The following is a 27893-nucleotide window of genomic DNA, read 5'->3' as shown; positions in this document are numbered from 1 at the left end:
GGAGTCAGAAGCTGAAGCAATGATTCAGTTATATCAGCTGAACATCCACCTTCATAACTCCCAAAGGATGCAGCGATCACCCGGAGCATTTACACAGCAAAGGACACAGTCAATACAAAATACATTTTGAGGTGAGAATGAAGAGTATCTGGAAGCTCTAGCATAGTAGTTACTTTATTCCTGATGGGACGCGAGACATTTTAGCCCTTTTCCTCTTCATTTGTCACTGAAGACGCCGGAGTTATTTCAAGACACCAAGAGATCAGCTAAGACTTGAAGGATTTCTCGTGACATATGTTGTGTTCTAAACGGATTTCTGAACTGTGTGTGAAGCTTGGATTTGTTTTACTAATCAAACTCAATATTATTAAGCACCATTTCCACAGCGTTTGTCCTGACTCTCATATTATTCAGTGCTTTCACCTGGATGATGAAATAAAGTATACATAGACATTTGCCAACAATGCTAACCTGGCAGGAATTACAAGACTGTTGGTGGACATAAGAATTCAAAGCTGTCTTGACAAATTGGAGAAACAATTCCTTAAAAATAGAGTGCAATTCCAAAAGGGCAAGGTTATACACCTACACAGAAATAATAAACTACACTGATACTGGGTGGGAGCAACAAATGAGATTGTTAGCTGTTTTGCTGGAAAAATAAACAAACAGAAAAACAAAAAACCCACATCAAACATGAGGGTGAAAAAGGGCTATTTCATACTTCTTTGCAGAAGCCTTTTGTGTATTTAGAGATTGTTACCACGTGTGCTCTTCATCAATAGCCTAATACCACCAGTTCTTCCAATGAAGATTATGTTAGCTTAACGTCTGCTTATTCCTTGGACTTTTTCCAGTAAATCCAGATCTGATACATAGAGTCTGGATCTGGAGGAAATGCTCTAAGAGATGTGTCACAATGCTGAGGGGAGCAAAAAGATTTTTTACATTTTGTACTTCTTTCATGATGGAGCTTCCCTAATTTTGCAACAAGATGATACCGATTGATTGGACTCTCAGATGTAACACTGACTCTCTAGACCCTCCTTTTTTTTTTTTTTTTGAACTATCCTATTAAATTAGGATTGCATGTCCTGGTTTCAGCTGGGATAGAGTTAATTGTCTTCCTAGTAGCTGGTATAGCGCAATGTTCTTGAGCTAGGTATGAGAAGAATGTTGGTAACACACTGATATTTTCAGTTGTTGCTAAGTAATGTTTAGTCTGAAGTCAAGGATTTTTCAGCTTCTCATGCCCAGCCAACAAGAAGGCTGGAGGGGCACAAGAAGTTGGAAGGGGGCACAGCCAGGGCAGCTGACCCAAACTGGCCAAAGTGGTATTCCATACCATGTGATGTCATGTCCAGTACCTAAACTAGGGGGAATGGGGGGGGGGAAATCGCCACTTGGGGACTAACTGGGCGTCGATCGGTGGGTGGTGATCAAATGCACTGTGCATCACTTGCGTACTCCAAACCTTTTATTATTACTGTTGTCATTTTATTAGTGTTATCATTATTAGTGTCTTCTCTTCTGTTCTATTAAACCGTTCTTATCTCAACCCACGAGTTTTACCTCTTTTCCTAATTCTCTCCCCCATCCCACTGGGTGGGGGGGAAGTGAGTGAGCGGTTGCATGGTGCTTACTTGCTGGCTGGGGTTAAACCACGACACTGCAGGACAGAAAAGGTCTTCTAATGGTAAGGGCACCAAAGCACTGAAATAGATCTCCAAGTGGAAGCTGTAGAGTTTCCAGCTCCAGATGTTTTTTAAGAAAAGGTTAGGCAAATATCTGTCAGGAATTGTTTTTAAGCTAATCCATTGCTGAGCAAGCAAAATGTACTGTACTGATCTCTCAGACCAGTTTCCTATCTCCCAGCACTAGCTTCTCCTGTAAAAGCATAAGTGGAGATACAAAAATATAGGAAGGAATTGACAAGTGAGACTGGTTAATATTATTGTTCACTCTAACAGCTACACTGCTCTGCGAGGGCATCTGAGTGTTCTCAGCCTAAACAGGGGACGATCACACTCACAATCAGCTCTTGAAATCTTGTACAACTCATGAAAGTTTAAACTGAATATACTACAGGATAAGCAAAAAGGGAAGTAGCAGCGTGGACCTGAAAAGACAGTGTATTTATATAATATAAAATACTGACAAAAAGTCTTTTTTTCCTTTCCACACAAAATTCTCTCTTTAAATCCCCCTTGAAGAAGACCCACAAATAGTTCCTCAGGACCTGTATTCAACACCAAGAGATCTTTGATGTGTGGGTGGAACATCGACTACCATTTTCACAAATCTCAGATCTCATTACAGAGGTGAGGCCACACAAGTAGCGGAGTAGGTGCTAATTTGTGAGAACAGGTAAAAAAAAAATCTTAAGTACTGGTGTGGATTCTGCTGAGACATTGTTGTAATGGGTAAAAGATGGTATAGACAAGAACTCTGTGCCATGAAATCATCCCCAATATTCTACTTCATATGATCCACAATAAACTGGAAGGACTTCTAAAAGACCTTGGATCTCGGTAGGTGGTAAAGAATAGCACTTTTAAATCTAGCTTTTGAAACTTGGCATTAAGAGTATTCTGTTCTCAAAGGGAATAAAAGAACTCAAACGACCAAGCTTATAAACACTCTGAGCCAAACAATTTTCAATTTTACTTTTGGAATTTTTTTCAAGTTAGGATATAAAGCTACTCAGCCTTTAATGAAGACAGTAAATGAAGCATGAGCTATAAAACAGCTGAATATTATAGAAGTCTGATGAAATTAAAATTCTTTCTTTCTAACATAACCCCACATTCTACTATCTTCTAGTTCAACATGAAGTTTCTACTTTATGTTGTTTGCTGGTTCTAATACCACCAATCAGAATACTCATCTACCCACAATTATACTATCAATGCAGATAATTAAAACATCGCCTTTTCCTATAAGAAATGCCAGGACATCCATAGACACAAATTTCTAGTTTTCTGTCACTGGTGGTTTGGTGTTTTTTTCTTCTGGGTGGGCCTCCACTTTTTATGAACAATTAAGTCCAAAGACTAAGGACTGCAGTCAAGCATCGTGTAGGGCATTTCCTTAACTTTTGCACACAGAAAGCACCTGCTCTTTAGGTACTTATTTTCTACTAACTTCTTCTTTCACTAATATCCATAAAGACGATGGGTAACAAGGTTTTCAAGGATGTTACTACGGGCATCAAAAATTAAACTGGTAAGCATATAAGCAATCTTTCAGTTGGTCACCACTCATTTATCTAAGTCACTCATCACTCAAATATAATCTGGAAGTCTCCCACCTGTCCTTAACATTGATCCAAATGTCACACCAAATGCTACAAGAAATCACGTTACAACTTCTAGAATGTCAGGATCTTATGCTGTGCACCTAATTTGAGATCTTGAACTAGGACTATTCTCAAGTAACATTCATCTCTCATGTGGAGAAAATTGTCTGTGCACCAGCTTATACTATGAGCACAAACATAAATCATATCTGTTGAATTTCTTTATTGATAGGTATGCTAATGAAATCTTTTTGCTGGATTGAGCGACCTGTTCAGTAGACAACATACCTCAGAAAAGGTTTGGCTCGCTTCATCTTAGTTTCCTCATCTCTTAAGGATACAGACACTTATCCATTTTCCTGAACTAGGACCCACATTTTGTTCTTTGTGCTGAGCTGACCAAGAGAGTGCTACACTGTGCTATCTTTAAATAATTATTGCAAGTGTTTACTCCTTAGGCTGTTAATAAGGACAACTCATCTCATACGCACACAATCTTTCCAAATATTAAAATTATTTAGTCAAATAACATAGAGGTAGATGTAGCAAAAGCTTGGGTTCAAACTGCTGGTTTAGAGGTCACAACTCCCAGATAACTATTATTAACCCCCTAAGATGTACAGGTGTCTGGTTCCTACACCAAATTCTATAACCCTGAGGTAGATACCCAGGGTCCATGTGTAAGAGTAGGGCAATTCACAGCATGGGATTCACATCAGTGAGCCCGTTGAGCAGGAAGCTGCCCGTGTTAGCTGACAAAAAAATGTAATGGCAAGGGTTTAGCTCAAATCCCACCTCTCCCCCAGGCTTAGAGACCTCACTCCATTCGACAGGGAGCCACTTACCTCCACCTCACATTTTCCTGAGAACATTGGCACAATGGGCCAAAGCGTATAGGCTCCTAATTCCTACTTAAGCACTTAAAACACCCATTGAAGTCATGAGAATATAAGGATTTAAATTGAAGATTAAGAGCTGAAGTATCTTTAGGGATTGATCCTCTCTCTCTCTCTCTCAAAAGGTGACAACCTTTTTTTTTTTTTTTTTCCTACAGGCATTGGAGACAGAAGCAGCTTCCTCCCTTTGCGCAACAGCCCAACCATTAAACACCTTCAGACACATTGAGCGTCCAGGTCACTCCTGCACTTTAGAGGATTCACACTGCAATCTCCCTGGCCGCCATCCCAACAATCAGAGCAAACTTGTCTGCAGGTGAAGTTCGAACTGTTTTATGTTTGCTCATAAAAAGGTTCATCAGGAGAGAGTGAAATTTCCCTTGTAAAGCCAATGGTCAAGGCACTTACCAAGGCAAGGGAAAAGGACTGACAGCTGGTCTCTAACACAAGAATTGTACATTTTCTTTACGCTGCACTCATTTTCATCACATGCTGTAACTGGTGCGCTATTTGTACACACGAAAAACTCAACTATTTTCTCCTCCTCGGATAGGATATTCTCATTTAACTATACCGCTGCATTTAATGGATACAAAAAGTTTGGTCCTAAGAGGACTGTGAGCCCTTTCATCCCCTGGAGAAATAAAACCAGAGAGGTTGCTTAGCTGAGGATCCTAAAAAAACTTTTGCAAAAGTTTTTTTTAAAAATCTGGACCCACATGTTTCAAAACACTAGAATAGGACAGTGATGACGAGAAAGAGAGACATATAACAAAACTGAGAATGACTCCATTCCAACTGCCACATCAGGAAACTGTCAGTAGACAAGCCCTGTTACAATTTTAATTATAGTTTCTTACTATATATTGCATTCCCACAAGAACCTTATTTGCTGACCTTAAAAGCAGTACCTCATATGACTTTTAATTTCAATCAAACTAACATTCAATGACCCAAGCTGTCACCTGAGGTGTGCAGATTACTGTCATTTGAAGTGTCTTAATAAGTCTTAGATAACTTGATTCAAGTCTGCCTTACCGACTCAAAAGAGCCGGGGGGGGAGGGGGGGGATGTTAATCATGCCAAATAGCTTACAGAGTGTTTGCTTAATTTTTTTGTCAGGAAAAAAAAAAGTCTGCAGTGGCCAATTATACTCGTAAGTATAGTTTTCTTCTGTGAGAACATATCGTTTATACTGCATGCACTGCACTGTTTCATCTGCTGTGCAAACAGCAGAGATAGGATTTTTTTTTTTTTTATCTGTTGGTTGCGAGCACTGCTCCTGTCCCTATGGCAATCGGCATGTCACTGTATCATTACTGCTTTGTGAAGTCGACTCCAGGTACCCTGGGAAACGCGTTCTTGGGATCCAGCATGTAGGGAACTGCGGCAACACAACAATGCTGGGCCCCGGCAATCAGCTGCCGCTTTTGTGGGACCACACTGAGCTCTAGTTCCACTGGAAGTGGAATTTAAGGAGCCCATGGAGAGAGTAGGAAGCCTTTTCAGAAACTTTGAAAAATAAGACATTAGAAAAATAATGTCAATGCACAGACAATGGAAGAAATAATGATAAAAGGCTTGGGAAAGTATTTGTATTCTGCTTAACCCACTCGTAAACTCTCTTCAACTCTCACACCATGCTCACCTAAAGACAGTAACACAAGCAGAGTTAAAAGCGGAATCTTTAACTATTCACTCCTAGTTCTAGGGCCAGAGATTAAAACCGCTGGCCTAAGCTTCAAAGAAAATATACGCTGATCACAGGATACACCAAAGTTCTCAGAAATCTCAGCTAAAATCAAGAAGCCTATCAAAAAAAATGGAGAGTCTACATAGCTACCCTGTCCAAACAAATACAAAAAAAATCAATCACACGGTGAGAGCCTCAGGTTTGCATCAAGTTTGACGAGACATTTAGAAAAACAGGACTGGCACCTTTTGAAAGGAAAGATACCATTTGCAGTAAATGAGAATTTAGTAAACAATGCAATGAAAGCAGCTGGTGAGTAACCAGGCTTTGCTCAAATGTGACAAATGCAGCCTCTTCGTCCAGCAAAATACTGGAAAGAAACAAACAGGAAAACCCAAATGTGCCCTGTATCACTAAGTTCCACACAGTTCAAGTGTACTTAGTGCCTCCTCGACACACAGTTTGGTTAGTGTAGTTTTGATAGCATTCCCATTGTATGTCTTTCATGCAAAAATTAATTACTTCTATCTGTCAGGCATCATAAGCTCTATTACACTAAAATGAGGCTTTGTTTGTTTGTTTCTCTGATGTTTTAATTATTGCAACATGATTACAACAGACGAAACAACAGCCTAAAGGTACAGATGTAGCTAACATCTAAAATATACTAGCGTATAAATATGTATGAGTATGCATGCAGCTATGGACGATGCTTCTTTTCATAAGCAAGCAACTCACATAATGAAAGCTTAGAACACCTTTTCTGGTACTTTGAGATTTAGTTTATTAACATCCTTCAGAATTGCTCCTCATCACAACAAAGTGACTTTGAGGTAATGAATAAACATCACTCATTCTTTTACAGGGGTAAAAAAGGTGATGGAGGGAAATGCACGAAACTTGGTGCGAGATACTTGTAGTCATCAAATGGAAAAACGCAACACACAAACTGTGAAGAACATAATGAACTGATCATACACCAACACTTATCCTCATGCTTACATCTCACTGTTCACATGTCATTCAAGCCAACCTTGACAGCTAAATATTAAAAGAGTTGGCTTCTAAGTGCAGAGGAACATGAGAACAGAACACTGCATTTAAGACAACGTTCTTCTAAACTCTTTAGGCAATGTTCAGTTCAATACTTCACAGCTGCAACCCAAGCATAATCCCTGCCTCACTATTTACTGAGGACTCTGTTCGGTGGTTCTTTTGCACTACAGTGCTAGATACTCACAGGAAAAAGCTCTTAAAGCTTTTAATAAGTCATACTTCATCCACGCATATACTATCACCTCAGCACACAATTATCACAAGCCACCTCATGAGCAACAAAGCAAATCGGCATACAGACTACTGAGCTGAACACCAGAGCCCAGAAATGCTGGAGAAATCAAGAAGCTGGATGCTGCAGAGAAGTCCCCCTGAATCTAACCAATGCTACTTCTCGTATCAGAAGAGTCAGCAGAAGCGTAACAGGGAACAGCTTTCAGCTCTAGCTTCTTCCCCAGTGGCCAACAGGGGAGAACCAACACATGGAAGGGATATACCATACAGCCCTACTCTCAGCACTGTTTTCAGTTCAGTTTTTCATGTGAAGCCACACAAGTCAATGTGTGAGTCCCAGTTCACATTATTTAGATTCAATAAAAGATTTAGTCATACCTTCTCTATACTTTCCTTGACTGATTTACCATTTTCTGTTGTGTTTGTCTTCAGTTTCAAGGGCTATCATGTACTCTTCCCATTTCACCTATAATCACTCATTTGGGGCCAAGAAGTTGACTCCAACTAGAATCAAATCATGTCAGTCACCTTTGACAATTCATTACTTTCAAAAAAAAAAAACCCACCCAAAAACCAACTAAAAACAGACAAGCAGCACAGTCACTTTTTCTCTCACATTGCACTCAAGATTAGTTCTGCATTAACAGTACCACCCCAAGCGTATTATTCGCTTCAAAACCTCCTTGGAATAATCCTTTGCCACGATGCCCAAAAGCCCTGACAAATGGTTCAGCTAAAGGTGTACTCCAACCAGTTCCACGTTTTTGCATTTTTCCAGCTCTCTGTGGTCTCCTGTTGTTATCTGCTGCCAGTGTGTGACGTGGGGCAGTACACCACACTGCAACTCTCCCTGGGGTGGAAATGAGCTACCGCTACCTTCAAGCGACTGCCAGCCCTGTGGAGCAGCGCAGAGAAGAAACCCTTGCTGAGATCTAATCTTAAAACAGGCATCGCAGAGACTTCTTCACTTGGGGGCAAGTCTGTTGTAGAGGCTGATAGCTCTTACTGAAGTAAGAACTTACTGCAACTTCCTAGTCTTCAGAGAGAGATGCCTCTGCCTTACTTTCATCGCCACAACCAATGCACGTCAACAGATTTTTTTTTCTAGGTTTACAAAAATAACTCCTAAAGAGGAAACTATTCACTTTAAAAAAGCAGGATTTTACTTAAGCAAAAGGGAAGCTGTTCTAGGATTTCAGCTTCAAGCCCCATTCCCACATTTTTTTTCCTCCCACCTAAAACATGGTTTCTTGTCTTATACTTAGGTTATAAAGCCTCCTGGAAAACGAATCCTATTTTTATCATACATCTGAATAACACCTATCACAGTGATAGCCTGTGTCCAAAAACATAAGTCCCAGACACTGTAGAAATAAAAGCAGTTATAAGCAGATATAACTCCTCTATCTTTAGATCCTCCCATGCCATGTGATATATACACACACTTACCGATATATTTAATCACGAGTACGAAAAAATCCCAAGGCTACAATGGCATCCTATAGCTACCCTAAAACTGCAATGGCACCTCTTAAGGAAGGCTAACTATAAAACTAGCAAAACCCAAAGCACTAGAACTTTAGTGGCACACCACAAGCACATTGATTCAGTTTATGTTAATTATATACACACTTACATACACATACAGGCTATTTCCTATCTATACACCTACCATAACATCCCATTATTCCTGCAATTCAGCTAAGCATTACACAGCAGTTCAGTCCTGGTGTTGGTTAAACAATTGCAACAAAAATATATTCTCAATTTTTTCAAGCAGCAAAGCATTTTTTTCTTGATATAGCCAAGCAACAATCTAATATTCCCTACTACATAAAACCAACCTATGATAAGACATACAACTGACATATGTTCAAACAAAATTCCCCTAGGGTTTAAATGTACCACTGATCAGGAATATCAAAGAATAGCATCTGATGCTGCTGCAGTTAAGACAGCCCTAACTCAGTTTATCCCCTGTAGCTCCAAACAGTTTAACAGATGATACAGTCTTTCTATGGGCCAAAATACCTCCTACTGCTAGATATATTTTTCAAGGAATAACAGTGCCAGCTTTTATGCTAGTTGTTAGATACTTATTTTTATGTCACAACAAAAGAATGTCGGTATCATCTCTTGAACTTAAGCAATATCTTTTCCAAGACGTAAGTCAAAGAAATTGCACCAATCAACCAGGTTATAGATTCAAAAAAACTTTTTCAACTAATTCAACTTAAAAGGAAATAGACAGCTCATGCCCCCTGTATCCTTAAATCAGAATGAGGGTATAATGCCCGTGTTCCAACTCTCCAGTCCCAGAAGGACAATCTTAGTCTCTTTTAAGTTTTTCTTCTGAAGGATAGGGAGTTATCAACTGTAATGGAAACTCACACAAGTTAAAATAAAGAAAATACTTTACTACAAACGGGTGGCTTTTCCCTCAAGACATCTGATTTTCTTGCAGTTTCTAACTTCGACACTTTCTGGCTGTCTCAGGTTTTCTCAGCATCACCAATTCTTGAGAATTCAATATGCCTACTGATTTCACAGGGGTCAGATTAAGGCTGTGAAGAAAACGAGGGAGAATTTCTCTGTTTTAGTAATAACATTAACAGAAGAGTTCTCAAGTCAGTCACTTTAGAATTAATTAAAATACAGGCAAAACTACCAGGGAGTGATTTATATTCAGGGGGGATTATGGCTAACGCCAGAATGTTTACAAAATCAATGGGAACCTAGCACAAAACAGATATAGCTCAGGGGAATTCCTATTGATTAGATTCCCATGTAGTCCAAGATACAGTTCTCTTTTCCATGTTCCTCATTAGTTCATTTCAGGATTCATGTGAATTGCAAAACAGATGTAACTGAGCTCCAGTTATTTATATGGTGTTAACTAAGAAAAAAAGAATTCTACTCACCTGAAACAGAAATTCATTTGTTTCCAAATGTTTAATGAGAGAGGATGGTTCAGTCCGCCTCCACATTCATCATCTGTTGCACATTAATGAATATCCAATAATGCCAATACTAACCAAGAAACAACTGACAGAACCTGTTAGCGTTCAGGCTGAGTTGCCGCTTTCCCCGTGTAGCCACAACACAAACCCAAGCGCTCCTGGCAACCGAAACAGTGTATGGCAAAAGCTGTACGTCTTCATAACATCCAACGTTTTGCAGCCTTTTATGTAGGATAGCACTGACAGTAAAAACAACAAGGTGCTAATTACTAAAAAGTATGTTGGTGCACTGCAGCTGTTGTGTTGTCAGGCATCAGCTGCCCTACCAGCCACAAAGGTGTGTCATGTTTTAGCCAAATTTGATGTTAGTGTTTGTACAGAAAAGTCGTTAGATGAAAACCGCACGTAGCGGCAGTGCCAGGCTCTGAATTGATTCTCGTAGAAAAGAAAGACTGGAAATTGTGCCTTACATTCTTTCACAAACTGAATGTACTTCAGATTGCTGCTGACCTTTTCACAATAGCACTGATTCAGCTAGCTAGACTGAAAGCCAAAAAGCAAATAAAGGCACCTAAGGGGTAACAGGTTAAAGCAAGCTCCAGAACAGAGTAGAAGGCCTGACCTTCAAAGGTTAATATCACTTGTGCCCAAGTAAATGGAGGAAATTTTTCATTACCAACATAGTGGTTCTTTAATAGACATTATAATTCCAGCTAAACAGAGTGCTTAACTGAAAAATAATTCACGTGCATGAACCTGGCTTCTCTAGGACTAGCGTCTTAAAAGAGTTTGAATCGGCCTAATTGTTGGTTACACAGATTCTAATATCTAGCAATGATCTTGATCTTCCCATATGCTTGCCCAGTTTTCCATTTTGTCAGTTAAGTTACGGTACAAGTCCATATAAGTACTGCAAAATTCTTCCCGTTTGCCTAAGAAACTCGCAATGGAAACAATGCCCGTACTCTAGTGGTAAGGAAGAGCTTCACGGAGAGAAAATAATTAGGATCATTCCTACTCCTGGAAACAGGAACGCATCAGCAACAACTTCAGGCTGCCACGGCACCCCACGTAAGCCAGCTAACTTCAGAGTCATGACAACGCGAAGCACTGAATCGACTCTGCAAAAAATTTAGGTTTATGGCCTTACGGATGGGGGACTGGAAAGGAAGGAAACAAAGACCTGAGTGCTTCTGAGGGAACAGAAAAAGTGAGAAGGGCAACAGCTGCTTCTCGAACATCCACCACGATGGTAGACCCTACTTTATAACCTCTCCCCCGGGCAGAAAGAGCAGGAGCACTACCACTAAGCCCTGTGTCTTGGGCTCCAACACGTGGCGATCAGAGAAGCAAGCGCGCGGCCAGCCTGCCGTGACGGAGGTCTGCTGTCCCAAGAAACCGCCTGCTTTGCCTATGCCTACAGCCAGCCATGAGGCAACCAGTAATTTTTCAGTGCAAACTTTGCAAATTAGATCTTCTCTCTTTTTGCAAAACACAGCGTGTCTCTGAGCTAACACTAACTCACATTCGTGTCTGAAGATGCTACTGCGCATTCATACAATTATCTTGGCACTAATAGCTACCGATATGTACAGACGCATTCTCTGGTGAAAGCTTGAAGGGAAAATATGAGTCATAAGAATTAGGGAAACAAAATAATGAAAATGAAGATGAGAGGTAAACAATCCTAAGGAAGATGAGAGATAAAAAGGAGTTTGCATTGCCGATTTCATCCTAATCATTTTCAAGCACTGTCCTAAGCCTGTAAGTAGAGAGAAAAATCGTTTTCTACTACTGAAACACAGTGATCCCTACAGGGACAACTGGTATGAGGAATATACAGCTTCAGTGAGGGAGTTTGGGACAAGATATAAACACAGCAACATCTTCAACAGAACCAATTAAAAAAAAATTAGGTTAATAAAATGCATTTAGTCAGAAACTATCAATAGTGAGAAGGAAAACTGAGATGTCTAATCTAGAAATGAAAGCAGGAAGTTAAAAGAAGTGCTAAGAAGAACAGACAGTGAAAAAAATTCTAGAATACCCAAAGGGTAGTTTGAAATTTACCCTTTAGATACAAAGGGCAGATACACTAGCTGGAAAAATGGTAAGGTATCTTTTTGGAAAAAAAATTTTGAATATTAAAATATTGTAAGAGTCAGCAAATAATAGGAAACTAACATCAATATAAGAGGTATCTTTGTACATGCTGTACATAATTTTGTACTAATTTCAAATACTTGAATCAAAATCTCTTCTGAACTTTTTTTAACTCTTTTTCCCAGCCTCCAAAAAGATTCAGGTACAAAGAAGCACATTAATTAAATAGAGGTAGATGTCTTAGAAAAATGAACTTTTTGAGAGATTTTTCAGATGCAGCAACCTACCTAAATGAAATTGATTTGTCTGTCAAAAGTCTTACAGACTAAGAAGAATTATCTTTCTAAAAATTTAATGTGTACTTGACTATTTTATAGAATGCCTTTCCTCAGCTTTCAAAAACATTTAGTAAATAAAAATATTTTTTAAAAAAAAGAAAACTTATTTCTTCCTATATAAGCAGTTTGCTTACTTTTCTACACTTATTTCAGTCTATTTTGTGGTATTATTGTGCTTATCAGTTACCTTCATCCAGTAAACCCCACAATACCCCAGCAAGACAACTAAGGATTTTGTTAACGCTATTAGCCCAGTTTCCAGACAGCAAACCAAAACAGAGAAACCTGCACAGATTTATACCAGGAAGGGGACAGATCCCACATCCACGAAGACCCAGGTCAAGCTTCCTTTTCTTACTACGACAGTGCAAGTGGAAAAAGCAGTCTTATTTTTATTTTAAGTTCAAATATAGCTCCTCATGCAATACAAGAAAGAAAATAATACGTTGCTCTTTTTCTTAATTAAATTTATAAACGTGTTTCCATAAGTGAATTGCACTGAAAAAACAGGGAATTGATTTATGATTTGAAAATAAAACTTAACACAAATATATAAACCAAATATGTCTCAATTTCAGTTGTGAGCAGAAATAGATATATTAAAATTGCTATACAAAAATGTAACCCTACTACATCTGGATCACGTCAAAAGCTCAGTGTAACCCGACAACATCTGGATTATGTCAAAAGCCCAGTGCCTCTTAACAAATTCAGAATAGACTGCACTTAATACAGACACACCCTGTACAATCAGCATACAACTCTATTCCAAATTAATCTGAACAAAAGCCCTAAGGAGAAATGCCAGAAAAGGATGTAAAATACGCGTGCTGAAATCCTGAAAAGAAAGTAGAAAGTTAACCATGTAGCAGGGCCCTAGGTTAGCCATAACATCTTTTCCAATTATTTCTTAACTTTTGTGCTTTGCTTTTTATATGCACATTAGCTTTGAATACCCAGAACCATATCACTAAGTCGCTTCCTAAATCTTGGGGGAAAAAACGTGTCAGTATAAACTGACATTTGTCATGGATTTAGAGACTCTGGTACTTTTAGAACCAATTTTGTTTTTCCATCTACTGAAAACAAAATATATTCACATAAGGAAAAAAGCAGTAGATAATATTTATTTGAAGAGCCCCCAGTTACGCTATTACCAAGGGCAAAACATACTTTCTATTAAAAATAATTAAATATTTTTATGAGAAACCAGATGATTTTTCCATTTAGGTTTGTTTTACTGTGGGTTTGGGGTTTTTCTGACTGAAGGATAACAACCGCTAGTTTCCAAAAACAACTTAACAGTTGTGGGGAGAAGGGAACGGTGGTTTGGTTTGTTGCCCCTGTATTTGTGACCTATATCAGAGACCCTGGCCACTGTAATTTTCCTGGCTCCCCAAAGCCCTAGCCTTTCACTTCCACCTTCTTTGTAGCAACACTCATCTCTCTTACCTTCTCCCAACATGGCATGCCATGGCAAAGTGCCGCTGTGTCCCACAGGGTCCCTACACACTTATGGCTCAGCATCTGTTCCAGAAGCACCAAAGCCTCAGACCCACTTGTACAGAAGCAGCTGAAACTGCTTAAAAGGGTTAACAAAAAAAAAAAAAAGAAATTTCTTTGACACACCACCACAGCAATGAGAACAGCTCCTGAGGAGTTTAATGCTTTTTTTTCCCCCAAGATCCCTCAACTCCATACACAAACCTGAACAAAATTACTTTCTACACGTACTTCGCTGCATCCATTACCTCAGAACTCAATAGTCTCTAGGCTGAGATCAGAGTCCTCTAAGTCCTTCACACGGGTCCTCTAGTCAATCAAGCTTTTTCTTGTGTTCCCAAAATTGATGGGAGGGGAGGGAGGCACGTTCATTTCAGTTTGCAATAGATCTTACTGTAGGACAAGTGCACATCCTTCCCTCTTCTGACCTGCCCATGACAACCTTATAGTTACATTCAGACAGCCTCAAAACTGGTCCTGTTGTTCTACTAGCATATTGCCAGCACAGACCTTAATTGAAGCAGCTAGATGACATCATTTACAACATACATTTTCACAGTCACGGTCAAGCCCAATCCAAAAGGTTATCTATAAACTGGCTGCGAGAACTTCCATTTGGACAAGGGACTCCATGCCCCCAAAGCCATTCTTTAAGAGCAATGGAGAGACAGATTGAGCATCAAAACTGCACATCGAGTTTCTTTTAAGTAGCTGAAAAAATGTTTACAAGTACCAGCATTTAACAGAGATTATCTTTTTCTCATTTCAAGACTTTCAACTATGCAAAATAGTTGCCCTTTCTGCATTCCCAAGCACTGCAAAGGGTAACCGTAGAGAGCCAACAGCATCTAACGTCACACCAGTGCTCTCAATAAAAAACACAGTACAGAGTAAGAGACAGTAGAATCACAAAAAAAATTTAGGTTGGAAGTTACCTCTGGAGGTTTTCTATTCCAACCCCCTTTTGAACTTCACAGGCCCTTGAGAAAGTTGCTATCCTGTCAGATCCTCAGTACTAAAGGCTTTTGTGCTGCAATAGGAAGACACCATTTTGCATATATCTATACACACACGCACGTCACAGATACATACACACAGGTGAATCATTTTTTTAACAATTCTAGTTATGCTCCAGATTTTTAAAAAGGCAAAACCTCAACACCTCAACCTCTGAGTTTTAAGAGCTAGGCGCAAAATTTTTAGCAACTTGTTGAGAAGTACTGGTTCAGTGGCTTTTACTCAAGTCCAACCAAAACCTCCTCATTATATACAAGTATTTCTCAGCATTTTACAGTCCAGCTCAACCACAAGCAAACTTCTGATTATCACTACAAGAACAACCCAGATTTTTTTCTTTGCTTTGCTGCCAACTGTTTGAGGCAAACACTTACCCGGTCTAAACTGCCACAGCTCCACTAAAAACTCTTCCAAATTTTTCCCTTCTTCACTGATGTCAGCTGAAATGCGACAGGAGCTATACTGTGTCATAATTTGAATAAAGAATTTTGGCAATATCAGGATCAATACAAGGGCTTAATGGGCAAACAACAGCAAGAGCTCTTTCTGCTCACAAGGGTTAGTACATACGTACGTCACCATTAATTGCATGGATTTCTCCCCCTTTTAGTGCTGGAACATGCAATGGGGACAATTTGCTATAAGGGTCATTATAGTAGTGCAAAGGTAATGACGCTGACCCAGCAGGAACATACAATTTTTTTTTTTTTCTCCTAATGGTCAGCTTTTAAGTCAGATTCTGCTACGATTAATAGCCAACAACACGTCACCTGGCTTTTCTCTAACCCTTCGAAAAATGAGATAAAGTTCTATTTTTAAAAAGTAGTTAGAAGTGAAGGCTGTGAAAGTGCAGTTTGAGGCACTCAAAACTCTAGGCCACCTCCCAGAGAGGTCGTCCGAAAGAGACACAGTCTGTTCCATCTCTGGTCCTACCACCCCCCTCCATAAATTCAAAAATACACAAATGCACCCCTGCCCCCAAATCTGGAACGTGGGCACACAAACAGACCTTGGAGGCTGAATGCAAATATACATCAGAGACAGTGAAGTGCTTGAAGACAGACAGTGAACTAGACCAGTACTGTTTCATTCTGTATTAGAAACGATCAGCCTATTCTTGGCAAATAACAAAAGGTAAAAAGGAAAGCTTTACATATGAGATATCAAATTATGTCTAATAAAATTCGGAAGAATGCAACCCTAACATACAAGAACATTTGTCGAAGGGGAGACAGCATCCCCAATCCCTCCTTGTGAACAAAAATCTCAGCAGGATTTTTGTTGCCCTTCTGAAGGGGTGAAGAGGTTTTTTTCCTTTAATAGCAACAATTGTAATCTATTCAAATGCAGGTTACTAACACAAGACCTGACAGTTGCAAGGCTGAATTTCTTTGGAGCCATAATTATTCATGACATTTCATTACAACAACTCCAAAACTTATGGTTACCTTATTAGAAATTAAAGTTTATTTTCATATAAATCTCAGCATGACATTACTCCAAAAGAACTAAAGTTACTCTAGGGGATGGCAAATAATTTCACTTTCCAGGGTTTGGTAGTTGGAATATGAATTTAAACTAATTCACTTGTAAATATAAAAGCACTTCTGATAACACAAATAATAGATCTAGAGCTACATAAGGCATAAACATAATTTTCCAACAAGCTCCTGAATCTTCTTAGTACAAGAACTTTAACATTTTGTTTGAAAACTTTCTGTCCGCTAGCAAGTATATCATCTCTGCCTTTGAATGTATGCATTTACTTGGCAGGAGAGAGGGTCTATTTTGTTTTTAATTCAGTCTCCTCCACTAGCAGCTCACAGTATAAGGAAACTGCAGTCTCATTCAAAAAAGTTCATAAACCCACAAACGCAGAAGACTGATTGACAAGTGCCTGCCTTTTGATCATGTTATGAAAGATGAATTTGAGTTCATGCAATGGTTAAGATTATAATTTAAAATAAAAATTCTTTCTCTACAAAAACAATACAGGACAAATGTATTATTTGCATTATATCACCAAGAGAAGGGACTTGCACTGATAAATAGAATTACATACATCAATGGAAGTTTAAAATTGACACTGTCAGGTAACTGAAGTCCTAAAATGTAGGTTAACAAGCGTCTTTCAAAGGAACTGTGAACTTTTAAAAAAAAAAAAACGACCTGGCCTCAAGTCACATGTTTAGAAAAAAGGGGGTGGGGGGCGGTTTTATTTGTTTGGGTTTTTTGGCATGAGGGAATAGTTTGGGATTTTTTCTTGCTTTGTTGTGGTGCATATTTTTTTTTTTAAGTCTCCATGTGAGGGCTTGGTTCCAACTGGAACGCTGCCATCGAGGTAGTCTTTGCAGCAGAGATGAAGAACTTGACTGTAACATTTTTAGATTCTTCTCATGCCCTCCTCTTTGCTATGGTTTCAGCGTAGAGAAAAATTCAGTGCATTTGCAATGAACATAGTCATTTGCCATCAACATTTTCTTAAGTTTAGGTAATTTCATGAAGTATCCGGTATGCACAGTTATGCATATGCGTACACCTATGCAGCACAGAACATCAGTTTACTATAGTATACAGTGAATAACGACTGCAGGAAATGCGGACAACTTGAGAGGCAGGTTTTTTGAGAGTACAACAAACAGAAGGATTATCATTAAAAGCTGATCCAGGCATCAAGTCAACAGACATCATCCAACACCACAGTCACACGTCACTGCCACACAGAAGGTTTACGTGATACCACGTAACGTTAAGGTCACCTCCAAAGCCACAATGCAGTGAAATTAGAACAGCTGCAGTGAAATCACTGCAGAGGAGGAGGGGGAAATTCAACAAAGTTCTACTTACTTTATACAGCAAGAAAAACATCAGCTGTGGAAACTCAGTGGATTTGCAGCAGGCTTTTACTCTGAAGGCCATATGCAGGACTGGGTTTGTTCTTTTTTTACTTTAAACTGCTCGTGTAAAGTTCTGCACACTAAACAGCTATTTACATACAGGATGTGATGAGTCAAAGGATCAAACATTAGAGGTAAGCTTTACGAAGCTCTCTCATCTTCAGAACTGTAACAGAAGCCACACACTATGATGAAAGATTTTCTTGTTCCTGTGTGTTTTGCAACAGCAGTAAACTTTTATTTTTGTTTTTTTTCATTAAAGCATGCTGATAGCAAGGTCTTTGCATTTGGAACTAAATCATTAATCCTAAAAGGCCTATTTTTCCTGATTTCTGTGACAATGGGAAAAAACACCTTTTTCCTCAGCATTTTGCAATTTTTTTTCTATGTGACTTTCAGAAAACAAACATTTACTGACCAAACCTACATCAACGTGAGTATCTTAGAATTTTTTCAACATATTTACGTATCTATCTTTCTGTGAAGAATTTCCTGACTACATCTGACATTATCAAGTTCAAAGGAAAAGAAACAGAAAGCAGTAAAGACCACTGTATGTGTCTGCAACATACTTACAAAGAAATTAAATGAGGTTTAAATTAAAATTAAAATTAAATGTCAACTGTTGTGGTTTAACCCCAGCCAGCAAGTAAGCACCACGCAGCCACTCACTCACTTCCCCCCGCCACCCCCCCCGGTGAGATGGGGGAGAGAATTAGGAAAAGAAGTAAAACTTGTGGGTTGACATAAGAACGGTTTAATAGAACAGAAAAGAAGACACTAATAATGATAATGATAACACTAATAAAATGACAACAGTAATAATAAAAGGCTTGGAGTATGCAAGTGATGCACAGTGCAATCGCTCACCCGCCGATCGACGCCCAGTTAGTCCCCGAGCGGCGATTCCTGCACCCCCACTCTCCCCAGTTTATATACTGGACATGACATCACATGGTATGGAATACCACTTTGGCCGGTTTGGGTCAGCTGCCCTGGCTGTGCCCCCTTCCAACTTCTAGTGCCCCTCCAGCTTTCTCGCTGGCTGGGCATGAGAAGCTGAAAAATCCTTGACTTCAGACTAAACATTACTTAGCAACAACTGAAAATATCAGTGTGTTACCAACATTCTTCTCATACCTAGCTCAAAAACATAGCACTGTACCAGCTACTAGGAAGACAATTAACTCTATCCCAGCTGAAACCAGGACAGGTTTTAAAAGAACATACAGCAGAATCCTGAGGTTCCAAGCTTACCCTCTCTCAGGTTGAGAGCTTGATAGTCTTATGTACGCAAGTTAGCCAACACTCCTGTGTTGGGAAATGATACTGTTCTACAAATCTAAGATAAGTAATAATGGGATCTCTTGCTTTACAAGCTCAAATACTGAGCCAACTAACTTGCAGAGCTCTAAATCAAAATACATAAAACAGACTAAAAAAAAAGGGGGGGGGGGGCAAAAAGAAAAATATTAGCCTTTGAATTTTATTGTCAAGTGAGATACAAAGCTCTATCTAGTCTGTCTTCAGAAACCTTGGCCTGAAAGCAGAGCTCCCAGCCCGTACTGTAGATGTGTCTAACCCTAACCACACCGCCTGCCTGCAGCTCTACTGGTGCCATCTGCAGTACCGGGCTGTTGTAGAAGGGAGACTGGATGCCTAGCAAGGGAGCAGAAGCTACAGGAGACCACTGCGTGGTGGTGTGGACGTCAGGGGGACAGTTTGCCTAGCTTGTCCATGCTGCATGCTTGGGTCCATGCTCGGGGGTAACTGAGCACTCAGTTTTCTCCCAAGGCTTTAATTCATCTTTATGCCATCCCCCAAAAATCTGCAACCCCAGTAAAATCATCATAACTCTTCCTTATGCTACAAAATGAGCAGGGTTTCTGAATTTGGCCAGTATTTCATAACTTATGTGACATTTTTTGAAATGAGCAATAATTCGTTAACAACAAATTAAGATAACATGTTTGGAGCACAGAAGGAAAAGAGTGACCTAGTCAAGTTCCTTCTGAATGAAAGTCACAAGTGGTTCTAGAGCATCCTCTCAGGACAAAAAAAAAAAAATGAGAAGAGTTTTTACAAATATTAGAGGCATGGAATTCGTTAACTCTTTAAGCTGAGGTAATACCACTAAGGTGACCTTGAGGGTCAGCTCATATAAGGAAACTAACTATACTGCTTGAATTAATCTCACAGAAATACATTCTTCACAGATCTCCCGTCACTATTAACCCATGCAATTTTACCAGTAAAGGAGAAAAAAGAAAAAAAAAAAACAATACAAGGTATTCTCAGCACTACATTTGGCCTCAGAACTTTTGGCCTCCTCTTTAAGGGCAAAGCAGACTCACTTGAGGTATCCTGTCCTAACCACTGCCTAACAGGCTGCTCCTGCCAGAGAAGGCATTTTGGTTTTCTGTATTCTTATAGAATAGCTTTATTTTGTAACCTGTTCCTAAAAGACCAACTCAGATTCACACAGCTTGTTTACACTCTTTACATCAACAGCTGGAAAACACCGTAAAGAAGCATGCGTCATCCCACTTAGGTATACAGGGAAAGCACATCCTACAATATAGTCATACAATGAGAATATTAATCTTGTAGGTCCACTTCAGTCAATGGATCCTTTCATATATTCTACCCATTACCACAGGAACATTCTCTGGTAACACTGGTTGAGCAGAAAGGGAAGAAATACTGCTGTGTAACATGACAAGACATCTTGTAGTACGCTACTGTATCACTTTTACTAGCTGTTTCTTGGGGCCTAAGTGGTTGGGCATGAAGGACAGAAGGTTAATACTAACCTTCCTGTTTTCATGCACTCTTGTTAGTGAGAAGAGGCGTGCATTTATCCTAGCTGGGAAATTCATCCCACTTCAGATTTAAACAGCTCTCACAATGAATCAGACCTCAACAGCAATTAGGTAATAATCACTTTTGCACCAACAGAATAACTTTGCAGGTAGAAAAGGGCTGTTAATGTTTCGAGCCAAGAAACTAATAAAGAATTCAGAGCCGAAATGTGGCGGGGAAAAAAATGGTTCTGCTTTTACTCTTCACTGTGAAATATATAGCATAAAATCACCAAATTCTTTTCAGAAGAGATGGCTGTTTGCTTGTTAGCCTCTAGAAAGTGAGGATAATCACGCTAGCAACAAGCCTAACTTTCAGCCGATTTGGCTTGATTTTTCCTCATTTCATCTCTGAGCTTCAGACTCTCCATTTGCCAACACTTTCCTGTCTCTTACTTTGCATTATGTGGACCGTCCTGTCAGTATTTCTGAAGCAGTCACAGACTGCAGAGTTTTCTGGCTTTGAAGAAGTGCAGAGTATTTGCAGGTCTGCCGTACACATCACATAACGTGTCTGGAAGAATCAGCACGAGACAGACTCAAACGAATTCCACATTTTGGTCCCGGTTTTGCCACTGAACTGCCGCGCCATCTGTAACTAACTCTCATGCGTGCAACTTTCAGCCCTCAACACAGGCGCTCACATGTCGTGCTAAGAAGTCATAGCTGCAAGCATGCACACGCTGCTACAACTCGAGTGCTTGCATCCTGCAGATATTGGACTCTCCAGCTACTTGTGTGATTCCCAGAATTTATCCACACACATGTGACAGATAAACGGACATCGGTTCAACACTTGTGCATAAGTATCCCCATCGGTAGTTAAACCTCAGTCAACACGATTAATAAAAATATCTCTATATGTCCCTCTGCAAATGATGAATGCTCTAATTATGTCTCATATGCAAGACAAGCAGGCAGATGACAAAAAAAAACCCCAACTTTTCTTGTTTTAAGTGAAATACGTTGCTTTTCCAGAACACAGAGAATCTCCACTCATCTCCTTCATTCATTACAAGCTTCATTTACTTGTTTGTTTTCAGAAACTGTCTTCCCTAAACATATCTATGGTATTTCAAAAATGGAATATATATAGCAAGTGGTTATCCTACATGCATATTTTGACATGAGGAGCCGCTAAATACTTGAAAAGTAGTTACTGAGAACGAATAGTAAAAGCCTCTCAGGTTTTTGTTATTTATTTTACAAATTTGCTGATGCCAGTTCTCTGACAAAAGTTAGAATCTTTCTAATTTTTTCCACTGTACTGCAAATGTGAATATGGAATGTTAAAAAAAAAAAAAAAAAGACAGAAATACATGCGAAAAAGCAAAGCAGACTCAAACACAATTCTTCAGAGATCTTACAAGATCAAAATGATGCCATAAAGTCCAGCAACATAAAAATGTGTGAATAAGAGCGAGCAGAAATAGCAGTAAAAACATAGGTAAGGTAAAATAATACTATACATTAGAATTCACATGCACACGTACTTCAAATACATTGGAAGAGATGAGAAATCCGGAAAGCTCCAAGTTAACTATCTGGAGCACTCTGAACTAAGGTGCCACTTACCAGCACATGTCATGAGTATGAAATAGTTTAACCTTGCCATCTCAAAGGAAGCAGTAATCTTACACGTCTTTTAAGTTTAAAGGCTTCAGAACAATGAAGACAAATTCAACACTACAGCTGAGAATGATATCTTCCTTGCTTCCACAGGTGTTTTGCATGTTTACTACTTGTTGTTCAGGTGTTTTGCATATTTAATTCTTACACAGTACACACAGAAATCCAAAACTCTACCAAAAAAAAAAAATCCACCCCTATACTATACCAACATCCTGCCAAATTGTATCTTCAGATACATGCCTTTGACCTCATTTATTTAAATCACAGCTTCACCATGCATTTGAGAATATTATACAGCCAACTATGAAATGATTCTGTTTAGCAGATTAAACACATAGATGAGAGAAATGAGGTTAGAGAGGCACAGAAAGAAATTTTACAGAAAGCTGGTCTGAGGAGCAAAAGGAAGCTCTTCGTAGGGCTGAAAGGACTCACCTCTTGGCTAATCGATTTGTCAGTCTGCAGTTCCCCTTGCTAGAGGGCCTTCTCTTCTTGACGTTACCTTCCAAGAACTACTCTCCATCTAGCAAATTTATAATTTCCTAACATGCAGAGAGTGCCTCTCTAATCTATCGCATGGGCTCAGGCAGCAAAAGCAGCTGTGTTTGTTCTGTTGCCTCATGTTTCATGCACCTGCACGGAAGCCAGGGATTTGATTTGCCCTTCCAAAATTTAAAGCAGCATAGACCAGACATGTTGTAATTCCCACTAATTTCTTCAAAAAGCTCTTTCTTTCCTCACCGCTACCACTCACTAAGGCACTGCCAACATCTCCAAAATTATTTGAGTCAAGATGTTTAAATTTTTTCCAAGGAGGAAAAAAGGGACAGTCTGCTACTAGGTAAATAAAAACACTAAGCACTGATTTTATTTAAAACAGAAAAAAAGAACAAATACTGGATACTGATACTCTGTATCATAGCTGATAAAGAGACTTGTTACTGTCTTCCGAATTCTGAGTAGTCCTTGCAGTACATAGAGAGCAGCTCTTCTCACAGTTTTTTGTACAAAAAAGTTTCTCTATATACAGTGTAGCTGTTGCCTACCTTTAAAAAGAAATGCGTAAACTGTTTTCCCAGTCACTGAAAGTGCATATACAGGACCACTCAAATTTTTGTTTGTAGAGAACTGACTAAATACCATAAGATTTATAGCTGCAATTTACTGAAGAGCTTTATGGACTGCTATTTAAAGCAGTCCTGCTCACTTACATACACTAAAAAGTCTTTTTATGAAAGCGGGATCATTTAAGCCCACTCCATGTATGTCTTTTTTTATTCTTTCATCCTGTCTTCCAATTCTTGCCGTATATTTTAACAGCTTGTCAAAAATGCCATCTCCCTTCCATCACCAGTAGTATTAGAAAAAGAATCTAGGGAAATATTTTTTTACAAAGTAGTTCACAAAATTCCTGCGATGGGCAAAGGATTAAATATCACAGCCTGACATACAAGGGCATTAAAAAAACCCCCACAATGCAAAGGCAGGAAAGAATGTGGTATATGTGGATTCATCAATTTAGTTTTTAATAAGTACATCATAGCTACGAACAACAGCAAGCTCTAGAAAACACTGAGAAACAAAAAGGAGAATAATGCCCCATTGCATTCGTTCCTGTGATGGAATAATACATCAACAGAAGTACCTCAGCTACACTCTTCTAAGAAATAGGTCTCTTCTGTATCATAGGAAAGCCATTTCAGTAAAGTACCTGGCCCACAGAAGTACTTCAGGAAGGACTGCAGATCATCATCTCTATATTCGAGCCTCCCTACACCTTCACACTTACCTTTCTCACAAACGTCAGCAGAATTCCCACTTCCTAAATTAATGCGTCTTACAAAGATGTTGTTCTCTAAAAAACATTTTAGAAGGTAGGTGCTATTGTCTGAAAAACGGTATTTTAAAAATTGTAATGACAGCACGACCATGGTGTGCCAAGGCACAACTGCCACAATGAAGTATGCCCACAGATCGGTAATCTGAGTGGTCCAGCACCACTTGTAGTCTTTGATCCATATTTAGGAATGCAAAAAGGGCCCTTGTGATATTCACCATCACGAAACTGAACTTTGCAATGAAACTCGTTCGTCAACCATTCATTTAATACTATGTTTCTGACTAGGTTGTTAAGGGGACAGGCCTTTGAATATTTTGTTTACCTTCACAATACGCAGAGTCCCCTTGGACAGAGAGATAACCATTCTTGCATTCGCAAGTAGCTTTTGTGTTCCAGTTTTTGCACTCTGAATTTTCACCACATCTGTGTCCCTCTGCACAGAAGTTATGGCCTGAAATACAAGGAACATGCAACCTGGTATTAAAACATGTTTATTTCAGATATTCAGGTTTAATATTTACGTTGACCGTATTGCTCTGAAAAACTTTGGCATGCCACGTTCCAGAAATTCTCTCTATAAACCCATCTGGTGCATGCAGGCTTGTTGGATTCCTCCATCAGTTCTTTCTCAGTTAAACCATTTAGTTCAAAAATGTATTTGTATGACTAGTTTTAGGAGAAAAGGAGAAAAGACGACTTCAAAGCAAGAAGCCATGACAATACATTAGTCTTCTACTGAACCCACGTAGGATAAAATGCCACCTTATCTCTGATTGCCGAGAAGCGTAATACTAACTCACACCAAAAGGATAATAAAGTGTAATATCAAAAAAAAAAAATCCATCACAGTTCTCTTATTACGCATAATCAAGCATGCTTTTAGAAGCGCAAAAATGAGACGTTGCATTACAACACAAGACTATACTGGTAGTCACAACAACCTCATGCGCTGCCTTGCAAGTCTGTCACCAAAAACTAGCTAGATTGCTTCTACAGTTTGTAATTACTCGGTGCATCATGTTTCGTAGGGGAGAATTTTTATTAATCTCTCCTTTTTCCTTGACGCAAATTCTGAGTAGCTTCTTTGTGAACAGTTTCTTTTATTCCATGCAAAGTCATTTCTACAAACATGATGAATTTTGCCACTTTCTTCTATAAAGGCACAACTGCGTCAAGTTCTTCCTTCCTGGCTTTCAATATTTCTCAAAGATCTGTCAAAATCTCTCCCTGCTGAAGACTAAAGTAACCGCAACTTTATCTCTTTAAAGGCACTCCACTGGAAGTACCGTAAGAGATAACTAAATACCTTACCGAATTTGACAACAGGAATTTTTTTCCCCCGTTGGTGCATTTTTGATGGAATTCTCTCTATTGATATCCACGAGTCAATTTCTATTTGCCTGAGATATATAAACAGTCATTTCGGTAATTCTTATTTTTTCTGCATTTTCTCTCCTGGAAGGAGGGGAACCAGAAACCCCGATGTACCGTCAGCTACTTGTATTCATATAAGCGCAAGCTGGAATACAAGAATAGTCTCTGCCAATTCTGCCTGGTCATAAAGGAGTAAACTAAAAGTTCTAGTTCACTGATCCTAAACTTTCCTTACGTCCCCCTAAAGACAGCTAAGAAAAAGACAACCTGGACTTCTAAGATCTAAATGCCAGATTCAGATCTTCGTTCATATCCCTCGCTTTAATATTCTTCAAGGAAATGTGGAAGAAGTTTTCATCTACAGTAAGCAAATTTTCATAAGGCTATCCTGAAGCTGTTGTTCACTGAGGGTTTTTTTAATTTCTTTTTAAACACGCACTTCGGTCATCTACTAATTTAAGACTCGGGTGTTGTCATTTTAGTGCACTCCAACTTTATGAGTCTGATCACCCAACGTTGCGTTGTGAGGTCATTTTTAAAGAAATGTAACACTTGTTAGCAAGGAGGACACTTTCTCTGTGTCAATATCCAACTCTACACTTAAACTTCAGATTAATTTTATTAACCACCAAGGTATCTTCCTCGTGCTCACTCAGCTCATTCTTTCATTGCAATACAACTTGTGAAAAAGAACCAACTCCGTTAATGAAAACTGCAGATATTCCTTCTAGTTTTCATTCATTTCACAGTCTGGTAAAAACCACTCAAGTATTCCAGATACAGCCTTGTCAAGCCTGGGTACATTTTATACTGGTAAAAAAGGGCACAGTTACACTGCCTTTAGCCATTTACGCAATCACAGTATTTGACTTCTCATTTTTGCCTTCATAATTATAATCAAAACTGAACACTGGAACCCATCTCCCCAAACTTATCCATTCAGCATCTAATTTATACTTGCCAAGCGGGATTACTATTCTGTTGGCATTCTAGATAATATCCAAGAGACAACAATTTTTATAACATTTTCTTTGTCATTGTTTCCACTAAGACTATGACATCCTAGTCTATTTCCTGCTTCTTTAGAATAAAAATTCTCCTTTGAACTCATACACAGTATTAGTTTTACATTTTATTATTACTGGCAGATTGGTTCTGAGTAGTACTATGTAACATTTCAGTGTGTTAAGCTAGGCACTATAAAAATACCACGTTTTAATTTAGTATGGATTGTTACTACTGTCTTAGGATATCGTGTTTATATTTATTCATTTAATTACATTTACCTCGCATCTAAACCCGTAAAAAATATTTCATCTGTCTCAGCATGTTTTAGTTACAATAGTCCTTGTACAACTTTCTGCACCAAAAAACTTTGTTTCTAGGCTCTTTTTATCCCAGTGAGTCAACATTTCACCTTGTGATCAGTTCATGGCAAATTTAGCACTCGCAATTGGCCACAAGGGATGACTTCCCAGGGCTAACTTTCATCACAAGTCCCGAGTCCCAGATCAGCCACTCTTCTCTAACAGCACTTTCTCCCAAGTACAAGCTGCTGATTGGCATTCAATGTCACATCATGGCCCTAATTCTTCTTCACTGTTTATTTGCCACCTCTGAAATTCGTCAGTAGATATGATGACTACCCTAACTATCCATTCTGTACCACTAGAGCTGTCACCTTTTTTAAAAAATTCTCTGGAAAAAACTGTGTTGCTTTTGTTCCCTTGTTATCAATTCAAATATGAACTGTCTCCATTCAGAATCGGACTCTTACTTATGTTTTCAAGCTTGAAGGCTGTTAAAAGAACGTAGAAAAAAAAAAGTAACGCTCCAGTTCTCTAACTTGTGTAGAGGCTCTAAAGAACTTTTCATTGTTCTCCTCTCATTAGGCATACAATGATAGAACACCCACATCTCTAGATTGCCTTGGCCTTTATTATTATAAGACCTGTGAAACACTGTTTCCTACCTTTTAAAAATGCTGACTGAAAGTGACTCAACTTCAATTTCCCATAGCATTTCAGAAAACTTGTTCAATAAGTCTGTAAGTGGAAAGTGGAAGCCATTCCTGTTAAGAGCACACATGGTGCTATAACCCTGTATGTTACCAAGCTTTTACAAAACGAGTGTGATGTAAGGTTAACCAGCAAGGGGGGGGGGGGGGGGGGGGGGAAAGTTGGGGGTATGG

The 27893-nt window shown here is 39.0% G+C and overlaps 1 protein-coding gene across 2 annotated transcripts in view; it reads right to left on the bottom strand.

The window, feature by feature from the left end:
- NELL1 (NEL-like 1 (chicken)) overlaps positions 1 to 27893 on the bottom strand; it is a 293636-nt gene that overhangs the window by 176913 nt on the left and 88830 nt on the right. For both annotated transcript variants that reach the window (XM_010563709.1, XM_010563710.1), the window contains one exon: positions 24651 to 24779. In XM_010563709.1, the coding sequence (XP_010562011.1) occupies positions 24651 to 24779 (129 nt within the window). The remainder of the gene's footprint in view (positions 1 to 24650; positions 24780 to 27893) is intronic.

This window comes from Haliaeetus leucocephalus, unplaced genomic scaffold (assembly GCF_000737465.1).
Source record: "Haliaeetus leucocephalus isolate CR32 unplaced genomic scaffold, Haliaeetus_leucocephalus-4.0 Scaffold173, whole genome shotgun sequence".
NCBI classification, from domain to species: domain Eukaryota; kingdom Metazoa; phylum Chordata; class Aves; order Accipitriformes; family Accipitridae; genus Haliaeetus; species Haliaeetus leucocephalus.
Note: the sequence above shows the minus strand (reverse complement) of the source record. Positions and strands in the feature narration are given on the sequence as shown.